The 27,916-nt window shown below is 46.1% G+C and overlaps 1 protein-coding gene and 1 long non-coding RNA gene across 2 annotated transcripts; one reads left to right on the forward strand and one right to left on the reverse strand.

Moving 5' to 3' along the window:
- Window positions 1-3,845: 3,845 nt before the first annotated feature.
- On the forward strand, window positions 3,846-27,042 carry LOC125539655 (putative ABC transporter C family member 15). Its single transcript, XM_048703157.1, has 11 exons — window positions 3,846-4,001; window positions 20,665-23,027; window positions 23,228-23,314; window positions 23,504-24,169; window positions 24,288-24,452; window positions 24,624-24,918; window positions 25,022-25,236; window positions 25,394-25,699; window positions 26,157-26,220; window positions 26,313-26,552; window positions 26,646-27,042. The coding sequence occupies exons 1-11, from the start codon at window positions 3,893-3,895 to the stop codon at window positions 26,747-26,749; spliced, it is 4,614 nt and encodes a 1,537-aa protein (XP_048559114.1). The 5' UTR covers window positions 3,846-3,892; the 3' UTR covers window positions 26,750-27,042.
- LOC125539656 lies at window positions 24,952-27,412 on the reverse strand. Its single transcript, XR_007296925.1, has 3 exons — window positions 27,167-27,412; window positions 25,483-25,679; window positions 24,952-25,082 (listed from the first exon to the last, which is right to left on the reverse strand). It is a non-coding gene; the product is annotated as an uncharacterized LOC125539656 (long non-coding RNA).
- Window positions 27,413-27,916: the final 504 nt, after the last annotated feature.

Here is a 27,916-nt window from a genome sequence, read left to right on the forward strand (position 1 = left end):
TGTAATTGGTATTTTCGTGATATTAATATATTTCTTTTATCGAAAAAATGTTGCCAAGTAGCATTAAAAAAATTCACCGAATTTGGGAAAAAATTTAAAAAGTACATCAAATTTGAAATAATAGTTCACCGAATTTGAAAAAACTCATCGAATTTGATAAAATAGTTCACTGGATTTGAAAAAAAATCACCAAATTTAAGAAAAGTTCGCTGATTTTGAAAAAATGTTCATCAAATTAGAAAAAGATCATCGAGTTTGAAAACAAGTTCAAAACATTTGAAAAATACTCCGCGTGTTTAGGAAGAAAAAAGGAAAAACAAAGAAAAAGAACAAGAAATAAGAAAAAAGAAAAAAAATTAAAAAGGTGTGGGGCCTAAACAGTGAGCTTTGAAAAAAAACAATGAAAGTAATAATTAAAGAAAGAAAAACGCAATTTGTACAATTCAAGGAGGCTGGCGTAGTGGTTCCAACTGCTATCTTAGGGGGCTGGGATCCGAGTTCGACTCCCCCAAATAGGATTCGCCTGAATGCTAGCCACTGTACGTTTTGTTTTATTCTTGGGAAGAGCGTGTGTTTTATTCCTCGATAATAGAATTGGAGTAAAAAGTAAAGCTTGCATTGGGAAGAATGTTTTATTCTTGGGAAGAGCGTGTGTTTTATTCCTCGATAATAGAATTGGAGTAAAAAGTAAAGCTTGCATTGGGAAGAAAAAAAATATAAGTGCTTCAAATTACTTTTTGTTATGAGGCATATGTAACTATATGCCACCATTGTACATACCCTAATACATCTTCAGCTACACACGGCGCGACCCACAAGCCGTGCTACCATCAGAACGACAAATATTAGCAAGATGATGACGCTTGACTTTCTGTGCAATAAATCCATGCAACTCCATAAGTTTCTTGATCTCTAACATAAGATGTCCATAGGCGGAGCGATCCAATAAATCATCTGATAAAGTCGCAACGACACACGAGCTGTCAGACTGACTTAAAATTGGAATAAATTCATGCAAGTCCAATGAATTATCTAATAAAGCCGCAACGACACACGAACTGTCAGACTGACTCACAATTGGAATAAATCCACGCAACTCCATAAGTTTCTTGATCTCTAACATAAGATGCCCATAGGCGGCGGTCCAATGAATCATCTGATAGAGTCGCAACGACACACGAGCTGTCAGACTGACTCACAATTGGAATGACTCACAATAGGATTCGCCTGAATGCTAGCCACTGTACGTTCTGTTTTATTCTTGGAAAGAGCGTGTGTTTTATTCCTCGATAATAGAATTGGAGTAAAAAGTAAAGCTTGCATTGGGAAGAAAAAAAATGTAGGTGCTTCAAATTACTTTTTGTTATGAGGCATATGTAACTATATGCCACCATTGTACATACCCTAATACATCTTCAGCCACACACGGCGCGACCCACAAGCCGTGCTACCATCAGAACGACAAATATTAGCAAGATGATGACGCTTGACTTTCTGTGCAATAAATCCATGCAACTCCATAAGTTTCTTGATCTCTAACATAAGATGTCCATAGGCGGAGCGATCCAATAAATCATCTGATAAAGTCGCAATGACACACGAGCTGTCAGACTGACTCACAATTGAAATAAATCCATGCAAGTCCAATGAATTATCTAATAAAGCCGCAACGACACACGAACTGTCAGACTGACTCACAATTGGAATAAATCCACGCAACTCCATAAGTTTCTTGATCTCTAACATAAGATGCCCATAGGCGGCGGTCCAATGAATCATCTGATAGAGTCGCAACGACACACGAGCTGTCAGACTGACTCACAATTGGAATGACTGTTGCATACTCATTGATAGTCCTCCTAGCACCGCACTAACTTCTGACTCTAGGGCATCATTGCAATGAAATAGGTAATGTCCGGTCCTTTTCCTTTTTTCCTTTTCTTTTTTGCTTTTGGTTTTTATCTTTTTTCTTCATTGGTTTTCATTGTTTATTTTACAGTTTTACAGGTTTTTTCTTTCTTTCTTTCTTCATTTTTGTTTTTACTGATTCTTTTTGCTTTTCTTTCTTCATTTTCCTCTGTTTTTTTTGTTTATTTGTGCTCCTTTTTTGGTTTTTATTGGTTTTCTTCTTTTTCTTTGTACGTATACACTAGGAACATTTTTTGTATATACGTTTAACATTTTTCAAATACAGGTTTAGCATTTTTGGCAACTTATATTTTGTATGTCTTCTTTTTTCATACACGTTGTACAATTTTTAATACACTAGGAACATTTTTATATACAATTTAGCATTTTGAAAGTACATGATTAAATTTTTTAAACATATATTTTTATGTCTATTTTCTTCATAAACATTGTAAATTTTCTGTATACATCAGAAGTATTCTATATACATACATGTTTACCATTTGATAGGTACATGATTAAAATTTTATAAAACACATATTTTTTATGTCTACCTTTTCCATACACATTGTACATTTTTTTGTATAGATCAGAATTTTCTTATGTACACATTTAACAATGCACAAATACATGATTAATATTTTTGAAAATCTTTTTATGTCTACCTTTTTACATATTGTAATTTTTCGTATACATCGGGAAATAAAATTCTATACATATTTAACATTTTTAATGCATGATTAACATTTTTCAATTTGTTTGAAAACTTGTGTTTTTATTTTCAACTTTTTCCATACACATTGTACATTTTTTGTATACATCAGAAACATTTGTTTTCTACAAATATTTAACATTTTTTAATGCATGGTTTTTCAAATACTGTATATAAAATGATTTTTATAGTGGACATATTCATAATATTTTGAAAATCAAGTAAAAGTAAAAAAAATAAAACAAAAAACGAATACAAAAATGTGAAAAGAGGAAGAAAAAAGCGATGAATGCCTGTTTCTGTGCTGGGCAGGGCCAATTGGGCGGTTGCCTGAAGCGGGACGCCCTACTGCCTCGCTTCAAGCGAGAGATAGGCGCGCCCTTGCAGGGGAGCTCCTTTTTGCTGCATTCCAGTTTGCTAAAAAAATGCCGCATTCCAGAAGGTTCCCTGAACGAGTTCTGTAGGCTGTAGCATGTCTTATATCTATCAAAATGGGCCGGCTCAACGCAGTTTGATCGATCTGTATCCTGCGCGATACAGCGGCAATCTGCTGCAAAATGCGGCAGATAGGGTTTAATATTAAGGCAGTCCAGCACTGCAATCTCGACTTGGACATCTAGCCAACAATTTTCCCCAAAAGCAAGTCTGGCCAATCATTGATTCCCAGCAATAGAGGTCAAGAGAAAACGACAATGCTTATAGAACAGCCATAAACTGCAGAAAAAAGAGCATGCATTGACTGACCATGAAGAGTTGATGGAGTAGCAACCAAGGTACCACGTTCGTCCTTACGTATTATACGTACAACGCAAACGCCCTTCTCCAATAGAAAATGGAAGCATTATTGTGTAATCATTGAGGAGACTAGACTTCACTTGCGCCGTCGCCATAATGTCAAAAACGCTCTTATATTATGGGTCGGAGGGAGTATCTTCTTGCCCCACCTGGCTCTCGCTCGCTTAGTTTTAATCTGACCTGATCACGGCCAAGGCCTCGTGCGTCATTCATCCACGTTAGGTTAGGTGGCGTCCAACGTCATGTGCTTGGATCAGCTGCCTTAATTTGATATGCAATTCTCTGTCAGTTTGTCGCCTCGTTGATTCATTTTGAATTCTCTGCTCAGCATTTTTGTTGTTGTTGCACTCTCTAACCTTGCCTGCCCAAGTGCCCGTCACCATCGGGTCCTCGGGTCGCTCCACCTCCGATATATATCTCACCGTCGATCACCACCCCTCAACTCTGTCTCTCACTCGCATTTGGCCTCACCGCGCCATGGAGGGAGGGAAGAGCCAGCTGCACTCGCCTCTTCTTCTTCTTCTTCCCCAGAGGGTGCAGGAGATGTTCCTCGCCCACACGGCGGGCTTGCTCCATGATTCGCCGAGTAAGTCTTGACAAATTTCAGGTCCTGTTAATAAGGGTCTGCTTGGTTTTCTTTTTGTATTCCGACATGGAGCAGAAACCGCACAAGAATGTGCATACAAACATGGCAGCATTTGTAGCCCATGACCTGTAAATTTAGTTAGTTAGCCTCGATGGTTTTGTCCTTTTGTATAACTAACTAACTGAAGTAATAGTCACAAAGTTCAAGATTAATTTTCAGTGACCAAGAAATAGTTTTATAAATTTACTTATGGTTTCAAACATGGTCATGAAGAAAATTTAGCAAACTGGGCCGATGACAGTCAGATCATGTGCAATGATCAGCTTTCCGTTTTCATCCTAGCATCCTTTCTGCAAAAATATAATATCACTCTGACTAACAAACACTCCTATGCATACAACTGTCTAAAAGAAACCAAGGGCTTGCTGTCAAAAAAAAAAAACAAGGGCTAGTATATCTTTTCTAGACTTTTTCCCTTCAAGTATTAGTCATTCAATCTTTAAGAAATAAGGAATATGTCAATACGGGGAACACTAGGAGAATGTATGTATGTTTTTTCTTTCTCAAATGTGTCATTCAATTAAGAAGAGGAAAGAGTGTAAAATAACCCCCTCAAAAACACATCAATTACTATGCTTCCATATGCACCAAGCTACCAACACAATCAAAGTGTCAAAACACTTGGCATTTGAGAAAAAGGGTTTCCCCCCGCTTTGTATTCCAAAGCAACCATCCGATACAGCCAACGATAGGTGCTGGGGCGGAAACAGCACAAGCACGCCCAAAAGAAAGAAAGAGAAAAAGAAAAGAAACAAATGCCGATAACGGTGGATCGACAAAAATGACGAAGCCTCGCGACCGCTGCGTCCACCGGAGATCGCCCACCAAGCTCCGAGACTCCGAAGCGCCGGTACCAATCAACACCTCCAAGAAGGGACACGACGATGGTGACGCTGCTGCTAAGGGTTTCCCCCGGTACACGGCGAGGAGAGAGGAAGGGTAGCCCCGATGCCCTCTAGGAAGGTCCGAGGGCACCCTTAGGCGCCACCGCGTCAGTGTCGGCCAAGCCAACAGAGATTTCTCCCGATCCCATCCTCCACCTCAGGCACTCCGGAGCTCGCCACCAAACCGACCACCACCCTGCGCCAACACGGACACGAAGCTTCCCGCGCTGTCTCACCACGGCACCGCGAAGATGGACTGCACAACGAAGAAGAGGAGCCGGGACTAGGGCAGCAGCACCGTCAGCATACGGGAGGGCCCCACCTCCACCGTCCATGACGGTAGCCGACCAGGCGCCAAAGCAGGAGCCTACCGGGCCCGTGGCCCCACAGGCCCGGCTGGGCCCTCAGAGGCCCGGACAGCTCCCGCCTCCACGCAGCAGCTGGCACGCCGTCGACGCCGCTGCCCCAGTCCAAGCCGCTCCTGTGACGCCCCCGATTCAATCGTACACTAATCATACACGCAAACGTGTACGATCAAGATCAGGGACTCACGGGAAGATATCACAACACAACTCTACAAATAAAATAAGTCATACAAGCATCATATTACAAGCCAGGGGCCTCGAGGGCTCGAATACAAGAGCTCGATCATAGACGAGTCAGCGGAAGCAACAATATCTGAGTACAGACATAAGTTAAACAAGTTTGCCTTAAGAAGGCTAGCACAAACTGGGATACAGATCGAAAGAGGCGCAGGCCTCCTGCCTGGGATCCTCCTAAACTACTCCTGGTCGTCGTCAGCGGGCACGTAGTAGTAGGCACCTCCGGTGTAGTAGGAGTCGTCGTCGACGGTGGCGTCTGGCTCCTGGTCTCCAACATCTGGTTGCGACAACCAGGTAGAAGGGATAGAGGGAAAGGAAGGAGAAAGCAACCGTGAGTACTCATCCAAAGTACTCGCAAGCAAGGAGCCTACACTACATATGCATGGGTAAATGTGTAAAGGACCATATCGATGGACTGAACTGCAGAAAGCCAGAATAAGAGGGGGATAGCTAATCCTGTCGAAGACTACGCTTCTGGCCACCTCCATCTTGCAGCATGTAGAAGAGAGTAGACTGAAGTCCTCCAAGTAGCATCGCATAGCATAACCCTAACCGATGATCCTCCCCTCGTCGCCCTGTGAGAGAGCGATCACCGGTTGTATCTGGCACTTGGAAGGGTGTGTTTTATTAAGTATCCGGTTCTAGTTGTCATAAGGTCAAGGTACAACTCCAAGTCGTCCTGTTACCGAAGATCACGGCTATTCGAATAGATTAACTTCCCTGCAGGGGTGCACCACATAACCCAACACGCTCGATCCCATTTGGCCGGACACACTTTTCTGGGTCATGCCCGACCGCGGAAGATCAACATGTCGCAACCCCACCTAGGCACAACAGAGAGGCCAGCACGCCGGTCTAAACCTATAGCGCACAGGGGTCTGGGCCCATCGCCCATAGCACACCTCCACGTTGCATACACGGCCGGAGAGCAGACCTAGCAACCTCCATTTCAAAGGAAGTCACGTTACGCGGTCCAACCCGGCGCGCGCCGCTCAGTCGCTGGCGTCACGAAGTGCTTCGGCTGATACCTCGACGTCGAGTGCCCATAACTTTCCCCGCGTAGATGGTTAGTGCGTATAGGCCAGTAGCCAGACTCAGATCAAATACCAAGATCTCGTTTAACGTGTTAAGTATCCGCGAACACCGACCAGGGCCAGGCCCACCTCTCTCCTAGGTGGTCTCAACCTGCCCTGTCGCTCCGCCTCAAAGTAACAGTCGGGGGCTGTCGGGAACCCAGGCCCACCTCTACCGGGATGGAGCCACCTGCCCCTTCAGCCCCCATCTCCGAACAGTACCACAGGTAATGTAACTGTGTAAAGTATATAGTATAAGCCCCGTGATCACCTCCGGAAGTGATCACGGCCCAGTAGTATAGCTTGGCAGACGGACAAGAGTGTAGGGCCACTAATGGAACACTAGCATCCTATACTAAGCAGTAGGATAGCAGGTAATGGTAACAACAGTAGTAGCAAGGATAGGCTATGCATCAGGATGGGAATAACGGAAAGCAGTAACATGCTACACTACTCTAATGCAAGCAGTATAGAGGAGAGTAGGCGATATCTGGTGATCAAAGGGGGGGCTTGCCTGGTTGCTCTGGCAAGAGAGAGGGGTCGTCAACACCGTAGTCGTACTGGGTAGCAGCGGCGTCGGTCTCGGTGTCTAGCGAGAGAAGAGGGGGGAGAAACAATAAATATTTAAGCAAACAGATGCATAGCGATGCATGACATGACAAGTATCGGTGCTAGGGGTGCCCTATCGCGGTATGAGGTGATACCGGTGAAGGGGGGAAACATCCGGGAAAGTATCCCCGGTGTTTCGCGTTTTTGGACAGATGAAACGGAGGGGGAAAGTTGCGTGTTCGCTATGCTAGGGATGCGTGGCATGAGAACGGGCTGCGTATTCGGATTCGTCTCGTCGTTCTGAGCAACTTTCATGTTGAAAATAATTTAATCCGAGTTACGGATTAAAAGATATGATTTTCTAAAGATTTTACTAATTTCTGGAATTTAATTAATTATTTTAAAACAACATTATCCAGAATAGTGCATGCTGACGTCAGCATGACACCAGCAGTCAACAGGGCGTTGACTGGGTCAACTGACGTGTGGGTTCCGCATGTCATTCACTGTTAGTTAATTTAGTTTTTTTAATATTTTTTTTATTAAACGTTCTGGGGCTGGGCCCCAGGTGTCATTGGCCCTGGGGGCCGTTGCGGGTTAGCGGGCGCTACGGGCGCCTGTGCGAGCGCTCGCCCGCAGGGAGCAGCGGGGCGAGGCCAAAGGTCAGGGCGGCGGGCTTAGCACGGGGGCTGCTGGAGGCGCGCGGCGGCGCAGGCGGGCGAGCAGCGGGGCCGGCGAGGAGGGGGCGGTCGGCGCAGCGAAGCAACAACGATGGCGGGGGGGGCGCTGCAGGGCACGCGCGGCGCTGCGCGGCGGTGGCGGTGGCGGCACGGCCCAGGCGACGGCGCGGGCAAGCAGCTGCAGCAGCAGGGGAGGAGGCGCGCGCCGGGGCGAGGCCGTGGGGGGGCAGCGGCAGCAGCGTTGCGGTCGATGGCAGCGGGCGGGAGTCGTGGTGCGCGGCAGCGTGCGCGTGGAAGACAGGGGAGGAGAGGGGGAAGCTCACGGGGCGGAGTAGGGACGGGGCAACGGGCTCGGTGGAGGTCGGGGAGGTCGACGGGGACGAGTGGCGGAGCAAGGCGAGGGGAGGCCGGATCCGCGACGGGGCCTCCGGGATCCGTCCATCTCCGGCGAGGAGGCGGCTTGGCGCGGTCGACGCGGGCTCCGGGCGACGACGGACGGCATCGGGCGGGTGCAGGGCGAGCGGCGGTGTCGAGGGACGAGCGGGGCGATGCGGGATCGGGGTCGGGGTCGTTGCCCCCGATCCAGATCGAGGAAGCAGAGGGAGGCGTGCGGGGAAACGAGAGGAGGGAGTGGGGGCGTCGGTCGTCTAGGGTTAGGTCGGGCGGCGGCTGGGCCGACTGGACCGGCCTAGTGGGTCCAGAGGCCAGCTGGGCGTTGGCCCAGTGGGGGGGGGGGTTCTTCTATTTCCCCTTCTTTGTTAGTTTTGTTTTCTGTTTTTTTAGTTTCCTTTTATTTTAGTTTTAGTAAATTACCAAAGTGGCACCTAAATAGGATTTTACAAATTATGCCACTGCCACAATAGTTTAATACTTATAACAATTTAGTTTTGAAAATGTTTATTATTTTTAAAGCATTAAAATAATTGTTTTTGCTACTCTTTTATTCATTTAAGAGTATTTAAACATTTTATAAAAGTGTGGTTTCTCCACCATAATTATCTATGCAATATTTGGTTCACTCCGAACATTTTAGTTTTAATATTTGAAAACTTTTATTGTTTGCCTATTTTTGAATTTGAATTTGAATCGGTTTCGAACTAACTCGAGATTAGCAACTATAAACGAGGTGACGTGGCACCATTAGCAGAGGATCACTGTAGCTTAATTACCCGGGCGTCACAATTCTCCTCCACTACAAGAAATCTCGTCCCGAGATTTAAGCGGTGGAGTAAGGGGCGAAGGTGTTGGTAGCGAAAAACCTAACGAGTCTTCTCGGTCTTGGCTGCCCTTTCGAAGAGGTTGATCCCTTTCGTTGATGTCTTCATTTCACTGCTTCAAGTCACCATGATCAATTTGTCATCCTTTCTTCGGGATCTCCATCGTACTTACGAATAGGTAAGGGGCAGCTCTACAACGATAGGATGTTACAAGGGAAAATCTTCTGGGGGTTTCCCAAGTATGAACATATGAGTATCTCTCGAGTTGAACAAATGAAACACATCGAGAGCAAAGTAAGACGGTGCAATAAGAAGTTTCAAGCGGATAGGCAATCGTTCATTGCCTGAAACAGAGTGTGAATGGGGTTCAGAGCAACGGGAATAAGTATTGTGTCCGATACCAGAATTGATCACTAGGAAGGTGGCTCGCAAATTACATACGAAGTCAAGCTCTAGGAATAACTTTGGCAACAGGGTGTATAGGAGAGTCAGGTTTCGATCCTGTGAAACTGTGGGTTATGGGCCCACCATGTGGTTCTTTTTTTTAATAGGAGCAGTGACATCTTGCACGGTCATGATAGCAAGGCATGTCAGGGAGTACCATGTCAGCTATGTCGGCAACAACGTTGGTACCAAGGGCGAGGGACGAAGAGAACCATTTTCCTGCTCGTTGAACGAGGCGGGCCAATAGGCAAGGTTCCCGTCCATCGGTGGCTACCGAAATGTCATCAACAATAGTAACAGGGTCTGACTGATAAGGTGGTACACCGAGGTGTTTTCGTAAGCAGGAAAATATTACTGCTTAGATCATATAAACCTCAAGAAAGGTTAAACCAAACAATGGAAAGGATAATATGATTATCAAATTAATCAGAACAATGGAAAGGAAAATGTGTTTAAACACATATATCAGGGGTATATCCTCCCCAAAGTCAAGCAGAGGATGATATCCAAGACAGGATATAAAGTAGAAAACCTTTTAGGTAAGGGGGGAGGAATATCATGATATTACCCATACAACGGTGTTAGGATAAATGATAAATAAAATTTAGCATCGTGCTTCAAATGTTCCTGTTGAAAATCGGAGTACCATTGACATGCTTCGAGATAGCATTGACATGGTCATCAGGTGAAGATCAGACTTTGGAAACACAAAGGATCCATCAGGAATAACTTGTAGAATAAGTCTTACAATTTCCTCAGGGAAGAATGGATAACCTTGTTAAAAAGGAAACATTAACAATAGGTCCTCCGTCCAGGTGTACTGGGCAAGACGTCACCTTACCGGGTCATAAAAGAACATTGTTATTACCCTTGGAAATATATTCCAACCATCATATCTGACCGAGATTCAGATCTGGTCGGTGTTAGGATACCTCAGACTCAGGGTGCCTGAGAAGAAAAGGTGTAACACACATTGACTAGATGATAATGTAAGATCCTTGGAAATGAACTATGGAAGCGAGTTCCAAAACAAGAGTTCATCATTTAACCAATGAGAGGACGAGGAGGTGGCTGATGGACTCAGCGTCAATTCCTCGAGATTTCCAAAAGGATGGATTTCCGCAACTATGTGAATAAGGAGATAACATTTCTCAGATCAGATGACATAAGGAGGTATGCTTGAGGAAAACATACACAATTAAACATTTGTTGAAAGGTGCACCCGAATTATGGGGTTATGTAGCATGATCAATGTTAGAACGGTGGTTCAGCAACCGATAGTCTAAGAATGAAATTTCAATCATTAACTTCAAAGCAATAGGGTTGCTAGAAGTGCAGAATCCATACCCCACCGTTCACTTGTGGGTACCCCGGTTGGAATCAACACGAGGAACAAGAAAGAATGGTGATGGTGAGAAGTATCATTATAGCAAGAATTCTTAAGAGGTGGAGCAATCCTCACAACCTTCTTGACATTAAATATGGTAATACTCCGCGGTAGAACATATCATAAGTCGGATAGCAAGGAACTCAAGGTACAACACAAATCAGGAACAAGTTTTGTGTTGGAGGGAATGCAATAATGTTGTCGATGATAACCCAAATCATCGAGGGCAAAGGATGCTATTTCTCATCAAGAATTCAATTGATATCCTGGAAACACTCAGAATGTTGATGATGATCACGACACTTTTGTGGAGAGGTTTCATGAAGATGTAATCAACCAGCGACGACATCAATTCAAAGGAATGATGAAGCGAAAGGTTATTGGAACCATGGGTACGGCACAACTCGAAATCAAGCTTGTTGTTCAAGGCAAAATGATATGATGAGGAAAATCGACGTAAGCTTAGCTCATTGTCAAATAATTGTGCTACGGGAAGAAGGACCGGGTAGCACAGTTAAAATTTAACATGGTAATGATATAGCCGATCACTTGACTTGAAGGATTATTAAACTCATAAGCAACGGAGATTAACTTATTGAGTCGGAGTGCGGAATTGATTCACTTGTCGGTGTCCTTGAGGGGTTCTAACAACTCAGAACCCGTTGGAAAAATGGAATCGACGAGAATAATAGTTGATGAAGAACTCATAAGAAGTTATGTAGTTCCGTGTTATTCTCGAGACACCAGAGGGTAATACTCGAAGGTAGATCAGAATAAGGATTGGACAGGTATAATGAACTGCAGAAGACAAGTACTTTAACTTGTCCAAGAAATGGATCAAAGGAAGAAATTTTGGTCGAAACCACATCCAAGGATACAAGATGATCTTGTAACAAGGGGATAATTATTTTAAGAGAAGCTTCCATGATCAGATATACATCGCGTCCATGGGCATGAACACAGGGTTCAAGGTCGACTCCCACTTGTTCAACGCATAACCTTTCATGCACCCCTTGTATTTTGAAAATGACATTAGTTGTTGAAAGTTTTACCTGGTGCAATACCAGATAAGTATGACCCGTGAAATCTTCCGGGTTTGCACAGATTAGGGAAGGCATTAGTTCAAACCATCGGGTATCTTAGGAACATATATCACAAACTTCAGGAGTAAATAACACAAGCTCAAAAGTAGATCATGGATGACAAGGCAGAGGATACAGTTTACCAAAGGCATTATATACCTGTGGAAAGGCTCACAAGGTTATTGAACATTAAGGACGATGTCGGATGAAATCAAACAATGGATCTGACGATACACAATGGAGCTGATGTGAGTATCGGTACTCTACCAGAAGAAGAAAGAATGCAAAGGCATTGGATTATGGAAACAACTGACTAATCCAGAGCTCAAGTGCAAAGGAATTATGATTTTCAAATCAAGGGATCAGAAGCAATGTTCTGATTAGGGATGGATAAGTTGAATAGCCTTAGGGGTACAATCGACGACAATCGGATTTGTTGAGAACCAGCCCACGTTCAAAATGACGTCTGAGCCGGAAAGATAATTTAAAAGGATCAACTGATGATTGCGTGCATTCGCACTCATGTTGAATCAAAGGGATCAAAATGACGGTGCCTAAGGATACTAACGAATATTGCCAGACATATGGAAAGCACCCATCATGCAAGCAGACAAGTATTGCAGAGCAATAAGCTACTAAGGATTTTTTTGGAGGATCGAATAGTATTTCGATGACCATTGTGAAACACATGAACAACTAGGGATGAGTAGATACTCGATAAGGGCGAGATATTATCCGTAGGGGTATTCAGGTGGCAAGGAACTGCAAGTCAGTAGGCACAAAATATTCTCGGAACAATACAGAGAATTTTCGGTGTATCTTGTAATAACAAGATCAATGGGATTTGAAAGGGCAAGTGGATGTAGTTATCCATAATGATATAACAGTGGTAGGGAATTTGCAAAGGCGATGGGCACAAGTCTCGGAAGAGTAGCAGAGAGTAACTACGAAATCTTCTGGTGCAGCAGGCGATCATCTGGCCTGAATGGGGCTCTTCGAGAGGAAGTATTTTCGAGAACCTAAAGTTAGATTTTAGCAAAATCATTTAACCCGAATAGAAGAGAGATCAGAGTCCCAGAGTATAGACGAGGAATAAAAGATCCTAATACCACCCAATGGCGACGTGGGCCCATGGGCCGCACAGCCATGTTAGTAAAAGTTTTTGTAATGTCTAGACTCAACTTCGGCCAAGGAGCGTGGAAGGGGGATTCCTACAGGCAGTCGGCTCTGATACCAACTTGTGACGCCCCCGATTCAATCGTACACTAATCATACACGCAAACGTGTACGATCAAGATCAGGGACTCACGGGAAGATATCACAACACAACTCTACAAATAAAATAAGTCATACAAGCATCATATTACAAGCCAGGGGCCTCGAGGGCTCGAATACAAGAGCTCGATCATAGACGGGTCAGCGGAAGCAAAAATATCTGAGTACAGACATAAGTTAAACAAGTTTGCCTTAAGAAGGCTAGCACAAACTGGGATACAGATCGAAAGAGGCGCAGGCCTCCTGCCTGGGATCCTCCTAAACTACTCCTGGTCGTCGTCAGCGGGCATCACGTGGTAGTAGGCACCTCCGGTGTAGTAGGACACCTCCGGTGTAGTAGGAGTCGTCGTCGACAGGTGGCGTCTGGCTCCTGGGCTCCAACATCTGGTTGCGACAACCAGGTAGAAGGGATAGAGGGAAAAGAAGGAGAAAAGCAACCGTGAGTACTCATCCAAAGTACTCGCAAGCAAGGAGCTACACTACATATGCATGGGTAAATGTGTAAAGGGCCATATCGGTGGACTGAACTGCAGAAAGCCAGAATAAGAGGGGGATAGCTAATCCTGTCGAAGACTACGCTTCTGGCCACCTCCATCTTGCAGCATGTAGAAGAGAGTAGACTGAAGTCCTCCAAGTAGCATCGCATAGCATAACCCTAACCGATGATCCTCCCCTCGTCGCCCTGTGAGAGAGCGATCACCGGTTGTATCTGGCACTTGGAAGGGTGTGTTTTATTAAGTATCCGGTTCTAGTTGTCATAAGGTCAAGGTACAACTCCAAGTCGTCCTGTTACCGAAGATCACGGCTATTCGAATAGATTAACTTCCCTGCAGGGGTGCACCACATAACCCAACACGCTCGATCCCATTTGGCCGGACACACTTTTCTGGGTCATGCCCGGCCGCGGAAGATCAACACGTCGCAGCCCCACCTAGGCACAACAGAGAGGCCAGCACGCCGGTCTAAACCTAAGCGCACAGGGGTCTGGGCCCATCGCCCATAGCACACCTGCACGTTGCGTACGCGGCCGGAGAGCAGACCTAGCAACCTCCATTACAAAGGAAGTCACGTTACGCGGTCCAACCCGGCGCGCGCCGCTCAGTCGCTGGCGTCACGAAGTGCTTCGGCTGATACCACGACGTCGAGTGCCCATAACTGTCCCCGCGTAGATGGTTAGTGCGTATAGGCCAGTAGCCAGACTCAGATCAAATACCAAGATCTCGTTAAACGTGTTAAGTATCCGCGAACACCGACCAGGGCCAGGCCCACCTCTCTCCTAGGTGGTCTCAACCTGCCCTGTCGCTCCGCCTCAAAGTAACAGTCGGGGGCCGTCGGGAACCCAGGCCCACCTCTACCGGGATGGAGCCACCTGCCCCTTCAGCCCCCATCTCCGAACAGTACCACAGGTAATGTAACTGTGTAAAGTATATAGTATATGCCCGTGATCACCTCCCGAAGTGATCACGGCCCAGTAGTATAGCATGGCAGACGGACAAGAGTGTAGGGCCACTGATGGAACACTAGCATCCTATACTAAGCAGTAGGATAGCAGGTAATGGTAACAACAGTAGTAGCAAGGACAGGCTATGCATCAGGATAGGAATAACGGAAAGCAGTAACATGCTACACTACTCTAATGCAAGCAGTATAGAGGAGAGTAGGCGATATCTGGTGATCAAAGGGGGGGCTTGCCTGGTTGCTCTGGCAAGAGAGAGGGGTCGTCAACACCGTAGTCGTACTGGGTAGCAGCGGCGTCGGTCTCGGTGTCTAGCGAGAGAAGAGGGGGAAGAAACAATAAATATTTAAGCAAACAGATGCATAGCGATGTCATGACATGACAAGTATCGGTGCTAGGGGTGCCTATGCGGTATGAGGTGATACTCGGAAGGGGGGGGGCACCGCCTTTTTGTAGATGTGGTGAATGTAGTATCTAAAAGCAGCCCGTAGCCGACAGGTTCGAGGCCGCTTCATCCCTAAACATGCCTCTTGAGGGCTGCAAAAGATCGCGCAGCGTGGAAACCATTACGGGATAAGTCATCGCTCTCGGTGTGTCTCCAAGACTTTTGCAACCTAAATGTATTCGCAGTTTTCAATCGGACAGAATGAGAAAGAACTGAACCATATGTTTTGCAGTACCATTTTTCCTCCCGAAACGCTCCTCGAAGCGGTGATTTACACCATCGCTATAGGTTAGGCGAGTATTAGAGCGAGAGATGCACGTGACTGGTCCAACCATAGCGCGGATAGCACGCAGTGCCTGACACGTCTAGTCGAGAGATTGCGATATCGAATCGTCTGAGACAATGCTTCTACATGTGTGAGATAAGAGTTATATGCTCGTAATTTCGAGCTTATCTTGATTATAAAAAGTATATGAATTTTCTACAAATGATGGACTCACTTCCCATATGGAATTAGATATATAAGTTCTATTATACTTTTGGACCACAAGCGATTGAGTGCGCAGAATTAGTAGACCATGTGGACCTCATCGATCACGTCAGACTCCTCGACCGTTCCAGCAGTCAAATCAGGGCGATTGAGAACTGAGAGTATTATCTCACAACTGACGTGTGTAGGTTCCCCTATTGACTCTATCTACCTGTTAGAGAGTTTAATTACATAATAGTGCAAAGTCTCAAATTCATGTGTGAATAACTAGTATTTCATGGCTATGCATAATTGAGTATTTCATTAATTTAAATCTACTTGATTTTATATATAATCATAATATATCTATAGTTTTAATCTATCCTTGTATGAAACGTATCTTAGGGCTGGACCCCAATGTAGTCATGGCCCCACAGAGGGCCGGTGCGGCGTTTAGCGTGGAACGCTTCGAGGGCGTCCTGTTGTCTGCCGCGTCTCGCCTCTGGCACTGGGACGGCAGCCTTGGGCATGAGACTGCACCTAAGAGGTCATGCGCGTCGTGGCTTAGCAACTTGGTCGTGGCGTGTGTGCATGCGTGGTAAGTGCTCCGCACGCGCGCGCTGCAGGACAGACGGGAGACAGCTTGGCAAACAGGATAAGTGGGCCGGACGAATAGGAGACCACGACTGGCGTCTAGCGAACAAGCGAACAATCCATGAGACCGCGAGAGGTGTGCGCCTGAGGGCCAAACCCCGCAGCTGTAGGTCGCGCGTGTATGCCTGATAAGCTGAATCTGAGGATCCAGGTATATGGCGAGCCATCGGATGCCTCTAGGCGATCTGCGTCGGGCGAGCAGCAAGAAAGGCTATAGCTACCAACCAGCAGCTAGGGCACGCACGGCACGACGCACGGAGTGCAGGCGAGCGCCGTGGGGGCGGGGGCAGCAGGTATGCTTTGCAGATTTTTTGTCTTCTGGTAGACTGAATTTGATGGCTAGTACAATATATTCCAGGGGAGAGCACCTGACTGCCTTCACCCACGAACAAAGGACGGTAGCAGCGGCAACTGTGGGCAACCACCTTATTCCTCCCTTGTAACCTGGCATAAAAGAATATTTCCCGTTGCACAGGCGGGGACAGTGAGTGGCTAATATAAGCAGACAAACAGAAGCGTGTCGCTCCGTTGTCGCGAGCTCATTGGAGAGACCCAGGCATGCGTTGACGTGCGTTGCTGCAAAAGTATCGTATTTTGTTGGCCTATTGATGTATGAAGGAGTGGGCAATGACTCATACGTGGGCGCGGAGTCAACGGATGGGGAGTCAGGCACACAACGGGCTCGGTGGAGGTCGGGGAGGTCGACGGGGACGAATGGAGCAAGGCGAGGGGAGGCCGGATCCGCGACGGGGCCTCCTGGATCCGTCCATCTCCGGCGAGGAGGCGGCTTGGCGCGGTCGACGCGGGCTCCGGGCGAGCGACGGACGGCATCGGGCGGGTGCAGGGCGAGCGGCGGTGTCGAGGGACGAGCGGGGCGATGCGGGATCGGGGTCGGGGTCGTTGCCCCCGATCCAGATCGAGGAAGCAGAGGGAGGCGTGCGGGGAAACGAGAGGGGGAGTGGGGAACGAGGGGAGTGGGGCGTCGGTCGTCTAGGGTTAGGTCGGGCGGCGGCTGGGCCGACTGGACCGGCCTAGTGGGTCCAGAGGCCAGCTGGGCCGTGGCCCAGTGGGGGGGGGGTTGAACTAGAAACTGAAGCCATAGGATACTCGTGATAAAACTACCAGCCTGGTTATTTATATTACAATAAGTGCTCGTTCTCAGAAAACTATATCCCGCTTTTTTGTTATAGTTTTGTATTTCTTGATTTGTGCCTTTCTTTAGTTTCGCGTTTATCTTATGTGAGTTTGTATTTATAGCACTCTAACAAAAAGTGCAACTAGGAAGGTGAAGATTCTCTAGCAAATAGCTTATGCCTCGCACTCCTAAAAATAGATACTCAAGATATTACAACCAGCCAAATTTACGTTGTTATGACAAATATGTTTTATTTACTATATTAATAGATAGCGATCTATAATAATCATATTGCTTCAATGCGCTCACTCTCGTATTGTATAATCAATTTCCGAGAAAGTATACTATACACAGTGTTGGATTCCTAATAAGTGAATGGTAATATCTCTGCAATCTAGCCATTGAGAAATATAGTGAACCCATATGTTCAGGATTACTCCTGATCTTGGTTTCGAGCTAAAAACCTTGATGAACATATTTAGTTTTACTATATTTGATTAACTTATTTAGTTGTCCTCTTTTGAATTGCGCTTTGAACTCGACGATTTCGCTAAAAGTAACTCGACGTATTAAGTACCCTAGTACACGAAGTACTGCCACAACCAACCTTGGCGGAGAAGATCGACGTGTAAGCTATAAACTACACACGAGGCCGACACATGGCTGGCCCCTATCCCTCTCCCATACGGAAGAGCGTGCAGCACTTGGAAGTGCGCCGCCGCTGCGATGTGGTCCTGGCATCCGCGCGCAACAAGGATCCCAAAGGGATAATTTATTAAGTTTTTGCGCTACAGACGGTGCTCCTACTCCGAGGTATCTTCAGATACTGGCCGGGATTGCCGCCACCCGCCCAATGCTTTATGCTGACCACCGCCGCGACCCATCGACCTCCAAGAGCGCGTGCACGCAAACCGCGAGCGAGTGGAGTGCGCGCTGGCAGGTCTCTCGAGCCACTCGCATGGGGATGTCGCCTGAGCGGCACCACATCCACGCCACCTTAGCGCAGGAACCACTTGCCGATCTCTCCCTCATCAGCCGTCCTGAGAAATGGCGAAGAGAACGCGACGGCAGCGGATACTAAGGGACAACCGACCGCGCAACCGCCAACTCCACTCGCGGCCGCCGGGGCCGCAGAACATCTCTGGACCCGCGCGTGATCGGGCGAGGAAGAGGATAAGCAGGAGACAGAGGACGCGAAAGAACGCCGCCCAGAGAAAGAGGACCGATAGAGCAGTGGCGCGGCCGCCAGGGCTCGCACTCACATGGGAGACGTGCGGACGCGCAAAGTGTGGGAGAGAGGAGGGACGTGGGGAGAGATGCGTGGAGACGGGCGCCAGGGCGGCGATATGGGCGACGGCCTCGCAGCCCCGCCCGGGTCCGCCGCTCCCCCGCTTAGGCTTTTCCCACCCGGCGGCGGGAAGGAGCCGGGCCACCGCCGGTAGCCGGGGCCGGCACGGGCCCCCGCCAGGTCCCGGCTCTCTCACCCGCCGCTCGGTCCAGCGGTAGGGCCCGCCCGGCCCCGCAGGCCTCCCCTCCCCCTCCCTCCCCATTCCCCTCCTCCCCACCAACCGGCCTCCGCCCGTCCCCCAAGCCGCCGCGCACGCACCGGACCGTTAATGCGGCGGTGGGGTGAAACCCTAAATAGCGCACGTTTTTGTTAGTTTTGTTTTCTGTTTTTTTAGTTTCCTTTTATTTTAGTTTTAGTAAATTACCAAAGTGGCACCTAAATAGGATTTTACAAATTATGCCACTGCCAAAATAGTTTAATACTTATAACAATTTAGTTTTGAAAATGTTTATTATTTTTAAAGCATTAAAATAATTGTTTTTGCTACTCTTTTATTCATTTAAGAGTATTTAAACATTTTATAAAAGTGTGGTTTCTCCAGCATAATTATCTATGCAATATTTGGTTCACTCCGAACATTTTAGTTTTAATATTTGAAAACTTTTATTGTTTGCCTATTTTTGAATTTGAATTTGAATCGGTTTCGAACTAACTCGAGATTAGTAACTATAAACGAGGTGACGTGGCACCATTAGCAGAGGATCACTGTAGCTTAACTACCCGGGCGTCACAGCTCCCCACCCTCTCCATACGGAGAGCGTCGCGGTCGCGCCGGAGCCGACCCGCAAGGACCCAGATGGGGCCCTACGGGCCCAGATATGGGCCGGGGATGCGCCACCGGCCATCCAGCACCACCGGAGCGCCCCGCCGCCAAGAGGCGGCACCACCGCGGCGAGCGCCGCCGGCCTCCGCCACCAGGACGCCGGGCCGCCACCAGCCGAGCACCACCGCCGCCTCCCCTCACCCTGGGAAGGAGGAGAGCGCGCGGGTAAGGGACGACCCGCCGCCGCCGACACCACCCGGCCGGACCCGGGGGCGACTGCTGGCGGCGGCGGGGGGAAAGGGCGGAGGAGGACGGACGAGAGGGAGGTGAGCGTGCGCCGCCCCGGCCGCCTCCTGGGGAGACGGCGGAGGCGGTGGGATGGGGAGGAGGGGATGGGGGAGGGGAGGGGGAGGGGAGGCCTGCGCCGGGCGGCTGGCGGCGGCGGGAAGGAGCCGGGCGGCCGGCACGGCGGTGGCGGCGGTGGGAAACCCTAGCGGGGGAGCGGGAGCGGGGTGGGAGCGGCCGTCTCAGCTCTCCCACGCTTTCAAACACTTGGCATTTACCTATCAACTTGCCGCTTTGCTTGGCGCCTTGCTTCTGTTCTACCTCTTTGCCATTCATGGCTTGAGTTCGGGCAACCCAAGTGGTGTGTCATTTGTTGTAGTGGTGCTTGCTGGGAATTAGCACACTCTTAACGGTAATCTGAAACACTGCAGTGGAAATGATGTAACATCAGCACCACCTCTATGCATTTACCACATGGATCGTTGCTCAGTCACTGAAGTCAAAACTTAGGATGATATGGAATACATTCTGTCAGCCAAAACTTAATACTTTTTTGCAAGTTTCTGAGGTGGAGAGACAGAGCCATAAGTTCCTACCAACATGACTTGTGTTTTTAGCCTCGGGTTGCCATTGCTGGTAGAACTAGCTTGGAGAATGTACATATATAAACTCCAATTTTTCCAAAAGTCGACTAATGTCTTATTCAGGAAATTCCATTTTCATAAAGAAAAAACATGTTGTTTTCTGTTTTCTCGAGCGTTGATGACGTAGATGTAGCTACTATTCATAATAAAAATTGGATAACCGATTCTGCTGTTGATTCTTGACACACAAATTTGCTATGCAACCTTGCAGATTCCATTATATCGCAACACATGCAAGAATGGCCAGAAATATATTCACCTTGTTTCTGGACGAGCACTTTTGTATATATACAGCTGGTATTTATCACGAGTATCATGGCTCAGTTTCTGTTCAAGCGAATCAGATGCTGCAGGCAGAGATTGAAGACTGCAACTCCTGAAAGCAATAAGCATTCTAATCAGGAACAAAACAATGCAGACATAAAGCTGGGTCTCTCATATCAAGCAAGCAAAGTCTGTTGTCTGCTTATATTAGCCACTCATGTCCTGAGGATATTCTTTTTGCAGTTACAAGGAAGAATAAGTGGTTGCAAGTACCCACCTTTTGTTCTGGGTGAAGGCATACAGGTGCTCTCCTGGATATTATTGTCACTAGCAGTATTCAGTCTACAGAAGACAAAATCTGCAAAGCATCCGCTCATTATTCGGGCATGGTTGGTACTTAGCTTTCTGCAATCAATAATCAGTGTGATATTTGATCTCAGATTCAGCTTATCAGATCATGGATACATGGGGTTTGCGGAATTGATGGACCTGTTCACACTTGTTATCTGCACTTATCTGTTTGCAATTTCTGTCAGAGGAAAAACAGGAATCACCTTAATAAACAGCAGCATAACAGAGCCACTATTGAGTCCATCTGCAGGACAGCAGACAGAAACCAAAAGAACAAGTCTGTATGGCAAAGCAAGCGTTCTGAACCTTGTCACATTCTCCTGGATGACTCCTCTATTTGTTATCGGATATAAGAAACCTCTAGATAAGAATGATGTGCCAGATATTGATGAAAGGGACTATGCGGATTTACTCTCTGATTCATTTAAAAGGATCCTAGCAGATGTTGAACACAGGCATGGTTTAAGTACTTTATCAATCTATAGAGCAATGTTCCTATTTATTAGAAGAAAAGCAACACTCAATGCAGTATTTGCAATTCTGTGTGCATGTGCATCCTATGTTGGACCATCACTGATTAATGACTTGGTGAAATTCCTTGGGGGGGAGAGGAAAAATGGACTGCAAAAAGGTTATCTTCTTGCTGTTGCATTTTTAGGTGCCAAAGTTGTGGAGACAATAGCAGAGAGGCAGTGGATTTTTGGAGCTCAAAGGCTCGGGATGCGGCTACGAGCTGCTTTGATATCCCACATCTACCAAAAGGGGCTCCGGTTATCCTGCGGCGCAAGGCAGAAGCATTCCAGTGGAGAGATCATAAACTACATGAGTGTAGATATACAAAGGATAACCGAAGTTATGTGGTACACAAACTACATTTGGATGTTACCCATACAGCTTTCTCTAGCAGTCTATGTTCTCCATCTAAACCTAGGTGCTGGAGCATGGGCTGGTTTAGCAGCAACACTCGCAATAATGACTTGCAATATTCCTCTGACCAGACTGCAGAAAAGGTTGCAATCAGAGATCATGGCTGCTAAAGACAACAGAATGAAGGCAACAACGGAAGTGCTTAGAAGCATGAAAATACTGAAACTTCAAGCATGGGATACAGAGTACCTTCAAAAGCTAGAAGCTTTACGAAGGGAGGAGCACAATTGGTTGTGGAAATCTGTAAGGTTGTCAGCTGTAACAACATTCATATTTTGGGGGTCCCCTGCATTCATATCCTCCATAACATTCGGTACATGTATATTGATGGGGATTCCTCTAACAGCTGGTACTGTTTTGTCTGCTCTTGCAACGTTCCGGATGCTACAAGATCCAATCTTCACACTCCCTGATTTACTTTCGGTGTTTGCTCAGGGGAAAGTTTCAGCTGATCGAGTAGCACAATACCTCCAGGAAGAAGAATTGAAAGACGACGCAATTACAGAAGTACCAAGGAGTGACACAGACTTTGATGTGGAGATTGATCATGGAGCATTCAGCTGGGAACCTGAGACCACATCTCCAACTATAACAGATGTAAATTTAAAAGTAAAGAGAGGGATGAAAGTAGCAATCTGTGGAGTAGTTGGCTCTGGGAAATCCAGTCTATTATCATGCATACTTGGGGAGATGCCTAAGCTAGCTGGGACTGTGAGGGTCAGTGGGAGCAGAGCATATGTTCCTCAGACTGCCTGGATCCTATCTGGGAACATCAGAGACAACATTCTGTTTGGAAACCCATATGACAGGGAAAAGTACCAAAAGGTAATACAAGCTTGTGCATTGACAAAAGATCTTGAGCTATTTGCAAATGGCGATTTGACGGAGATTGGAGAAAGAGGAATTAACATGAGTGGTGGACAGAAGCAGAGGATTCAGATTGCAAGGTCAGTGTACGAGGATGCAGATATATACCTCTTTGATGATCCTTTCAGTGCAGTAGATGCTCACACTGGAGGACAACTTTTCAAGGTTTGTTTATTCAGTGTCCATAAACCCATAAAATGTGTTTATCTATGTTCGTATGCTGTTAACTTGACAATTTATTTCCAAAATTTAGTCGCATATGATTTAAACAGGATAAATATCACCAGTTTTGCTTATTCTTCAACGGTTTAGAGGCATCAGTCTGCATGAATGCTAATAGAATGAACTACTATATTATTCTGCAGGATTGCCTCATGGGGATGCTTAAAGACAAAACAATATTGTATGTGACACATCAAGTTGAATTTCTTCCAGCCGCAGATCTTATACTAGTAAGTGCAAAAAAAAAGTTTTCGCCCGCAAATAATGCATACTCCCTCCGTCCCAAAATAAGTGTCTCAACTTTGTACTAACTTTAGTACAAAGTTGTACTAAAGTTGAGACATTTATTTTGGGACGGAGGGAGTATACGTTAGCATTGCTAAGATATGCAAAATAACCAAAGGGGTACAAAATAATAGGTGATGCAGAATGGGAAGATTGTGCAGAAAGGAACATTTGATGATCTCCTTCAACAGAACATAGGATTTGAAGCCATAGTCGGAGCCCATAGCCAGGCAACTGAGTCTGTCATAAATGCCGAGAGTTCCAGCAGAATTTTGTCAACAGAGAGCCAAAAGTTAGCAGATAGTGATGATGAGTTTGAGAGAGAAAACCACATTGATGATCAAGTTGAGGGTATAATTAAGCAAGAGTCTGCACACGATGTCTCACAAGGTATCAATGAAAAAGGAAGGCTAACACAAGATGAGGAACGAGAAAAGGGAGGGATTGGCAAGACGATCTACTGGGCATACCTGACGGCTGTTCATGGTGGCGCATTAGCACCGATAATAGTAGCAGCACAGTCATTCTTCCAAATATTCCAGGTCGCAAGCAACTATTGGATGGCATGGGCGTGTCCTCCAACGTCTGCAACCACCCCAAGGGTTGGATTAGGCCTTCTTTTCTTCGTATACATAGTGCTATCTATAGGAAGTGCACTATGTGTTTTTGGTCGGTCTATGCTTGTTTCGCTTGTTGGCCTGCTAACAGCGGAGAAGTTCTTCAAGAATATGCTCCATTGCATCCTCCGTGCTCCAATGTCCTTCTTTGATTCCACACCCACTGGCAGGATCCTAAACAGGGTTGGTGTTCGATTACTCCTCACATCATTTTGCACTGGCTAGTCCTGCTATTTCCCTCAAAAAAAAAATTTGCACTGTCTCCTTGAAATTAATAATTGTGTACTGTACTTTGTAACAGGTCTCCAATGACCAAAGTGTCTTAGATCTGAAAATGGCAGACAGCCTAGGTTGGTGCGCGTTTTCTTTTATACAAATTCTGGGGACCATTGGCGTTATGTCACAGGTTGCGTGGCCGGTTTTTGTCATCTTTATTCCAGTGACAGCAATCTGTTATGTGTTTCAAGTAAGAGCTCCTTGCAGTGATATTTTTGCACTAGATTTAACTCGTCCGAGTACAATGTATGCATCAAGTTATTTCCGTACGCGTTGTTTTCCAGGAAGCCATTAGTGCATATTTCCTCCTTGATGATTTTTCACAAAGCACTGAATCCAATATTCTCCCTATGACATGCAGCGGTACTACATACCAACAGCAAGAGAGCTGGCTCGTCTGCAACAAATTCAAAGGGCTCCAATACTCCACCATTCTGCGGAATCACTTACAGGAGCGGCAAGTATTAGAGCATATGGACGGAAAGACCGCTTCAGCAAAGCAAACATCAGTCTTGTTAACAACCACTTACAACCATGGTTCCATAACGTCTCGGCTGTGGAGTGGCTTTGCTTCAGGCTAAACATGCTATCTAACTTTGTCTTTGCCTTTTCTTTGACTCTGTTGGTGAGTCTTCCCGAAGGATTTATAAATCCAAGTAAGTTTTTCATGCAGACAAGTTATAGTTGATTCATTTTTGTAGTCTATACTCTGATCACTATTTTTTGGTGGCTGTGAAACTGGCATAATTGTATGCACAGGCATTGCGGGACTTGCAGTGACTTATGCGTTGAACCTCAACGGGCAGTTGTCATCTGTAACCTGGAACATTTGCAACACAGAGAATAAAATGATTTCAGTTGAAAGAATAATGCAGTACTCAAGGATCCCTAGTGAGGCTCCTCTAATAGTAGATGATCACCGCCCCCCAAACAGCTGGCCAAAGGATGGTACTATAAATATAAGAAACTTGGAGGTATGCATGATGTTACTGCGAGTTATCACTTATAGTAACACAAAAGGAAAGCTCTTACTTTTGAATAATGAAATGTAATCTCTTTTATTTTTCAATTTTCTCATAAAATATGTGCATGCTCAAATGAAGCCACTAATGCGACTATTTGCTTTTACAGGTTCGATATGCAGAGCATCTCCCCTCTGTTTTAAGAAATATATCATGTACAATTCCAGGACGGAAGAAGGTGGGGATTGTTGGACGTACTGGCAGTGGAAAGTCAACTTTGATTCAAGCGCTTTTCCGGATTGTTGAACCGAGACAAGGGACAATTGAAATTGATAATGTTGATCTCAGCAAAATCGGGTTGCATGATTTACGAGGCAGACTTAGCATCATCCCACAGGATCCAACCATGTTTGAGGGCACAGTGAGAGGAAATCTTGATCCACTAAATGAATATTCTGATCAACATGTATGGGAGGTAAATAATTCAATTATACATGTTCTAATGATAAGAGAGTAAATTATATATAATGTGCAGCAAAAGGGAGCCTAACACCTCATATTATTGTTCTTTATTGCCAATAGTCCATGTTACAAAACAGATAGTTCTGGATAATTGTACCTTTTTCAACGAAAATATTGCTAACAGTTTATGCTGATAAAATATGATCTCATGATTATGCTAATCTATGAAAGGTCAAAATTGCTGACAGAGTATCCTAGGAAAAATATTTGGATGGTCATTTTTACTATTGCAAATACCAAAGATGATGTAATGTTTCATACAGATTGCAACCTGATCAAATCCTTCTTCAGATATATCTATATATATAATGAATAAAAGAACAGGAGATATTGTAAAAAAATGTAATGATTAAAAGAATGGAACACTGTACTTCCTCTACTGACCAGATGTATACATTTATTTTGGCCAGACATTGGACAAATGCCAGCTTGGTGACATAGTTCGTCAAAGCCCAAAGAAGCTGGACTCAACAGGTTTGTTTTTGTGTACAACAGCACGCATATGCTAGACTGTCTAACAGAGTGTGTATCTCCATTGAGATGATCAAATGAGATTTCTCCTGCAGTTGTCGGAAATGGGGAAAACTGGAGTGTCGGACAGAGGCAGTTGTTTTGCCTGGGAAGGGTTCTACTGAAGCGAAGCAATGTCCTTGTCCTCGACGAGGCAACTGCTTCAGTTGACTCATCTACGGATGCAATTATCCAGCAAACACTCCGTGAGGAGTTTGGGGACTGCACGGTGCTGACAGTAGCACATAGAATTCACACAGTTATCGACAGTGATCTTATTCTTGTCTTCAGCGAAGGTAAGCCGCACCATTGACTAACAAAAAATATTTATCCACATTTTAGGACCTAGCGCCGCATCGCTAAAATCTGTACTCTTTTGTGCTGAGCAGGAAGAATTATAGAATACGACACGCCATCAAGATTACTGGAGGACAAAAACTCTGAATTTTTGAGGCTCATAAAGGAGTACTCACAGAGATCCAAGGGGTTTTGACAGCACCACAAACAATTGAACGGCTGGCGAATCCGACATAATGCCAACTAGGCGCTCTGCAGAACTTAGTAGAAAGGCCACACACACACCACACGGACTTTCTTCAGATGACAAGCGCGCGCAGAACCCACCTAGAAAGAGACGATGGAATTTACAATGGGATGGGGCTAGCTAGATTATTCAGGCGATTCGGAAAAATTATTAAGTCGTGCAATGTACTAGTACTAGTACACTAAGCAGTCTAGCACTATGTAAGCTGCTCTCTGATGTGAGAAAAATAAGAGTGTGTAAGCGATCCCGCGTGAGCTCTTAAATTTCCTCGAGAGAACGTTGTCGCAGCAGACTAGCAGAGGAGTCCCGCGTAATCGATTGTCAGTTAAAGAAGTAACTGGACAGAGTTCGCGGCGGGGTACTTACATGCGGCGTATCCAGCCAGGCATTCCGTCGAGCAGATAGTGAGCCGAGTCCTGCACAAGGAGTTGGGCATGGTCTGACGAGAGTATACCCGATCTGAGCGCAAGCATCACACCGAAGCCGCTGATTTGGGGCACTCGCTACCTTGCTGGGATTTCGAGCGGTGGCGGTGTGCCGCCGGCGTCGTGGACCGTGGTGCTTGGTGGTACGGCTTGTTTTCTCGTTCAGTCCACGGTTCGGCAAAGCTAAACGTTCGAACCCCACCGGTCGGTATGCAATAGCTATAAAATCGGCCCAACAAACAGTTCTGGAAGTTCAGACCGGTTTTAGAACCTTCTGAGTTTTTTTTTTCTGTGTTTCTCTATATTCTTTTGTTTTTTATTTGGGAAACGCTTATCATCACCCGGCGGATCACGGCGGCCGCATCCGCCACCTCCCCTGCGTGACACGCATCCAAGTCAGGCGCCGCATACGATCCTTTGTTGAACTCGGTTCTGCAATAGGAGTGATGCTTCTGAAACATACGCGGTGTTGTGATGTTGTACGACGGGTCTACATTTTGCAACAAAACTGTTCTTGTGAATTTTTCTGCAACCAAACTTCAGCTGCAAAAAGTGTTACAATAAAACCTTAGTTGCAAAAAAATTCTGCAACAAGACATGTGTTGCAGAAATAATTCCACAACAAGACATGTGTTGCAGTAGTGGAGGCGCGTTCAACCGCTTGATACGGTAAATCTAACGGCTGGCAGTC

Source organism: Triticum urartu, chromosome 2 (assembly GCF_003073215.2).
Source record: "Triticum urartu cultivar G1812 chromosome 2, Tu2.1, whole genome shotgun sequence".
In the NCBI taxonomy this organism is placed as follows: domain Eukaryota; kingdom Viridiplantae; phylum Streptophyta; class Magnoliopsida; order Poales; family Poaceae; genus Triticum; species Triticum urartu.

What these genes read in the sequence shown, in the direction of transcription:
- LOC125539655 (XM_048703157.1), top strand. Translation starts at nt 3,893, where the DNA reads ATGGAGGGAGGGAAGAGCCAGCTGCACTCGCCTCTTCTTCTTCTTCTT. An exon ending in CAGCCGCAGATCTTATACTA is followed by an intron (nt 23,315 to 23,503) that starts GTAAGTGCAAAA and finishes ACAAAATAATAG; the next exon opens with GTGATGCAGAATGGGAAGAT. An exon ending in CAATCTGTTATGTGTTTCAA is followed by an intron (nt 24,453 to 24,623) that starts GTAAGAGCTCCT and finishes TATGACATGCAG; the next exon opens with CGGTACTACATACCAACAGC.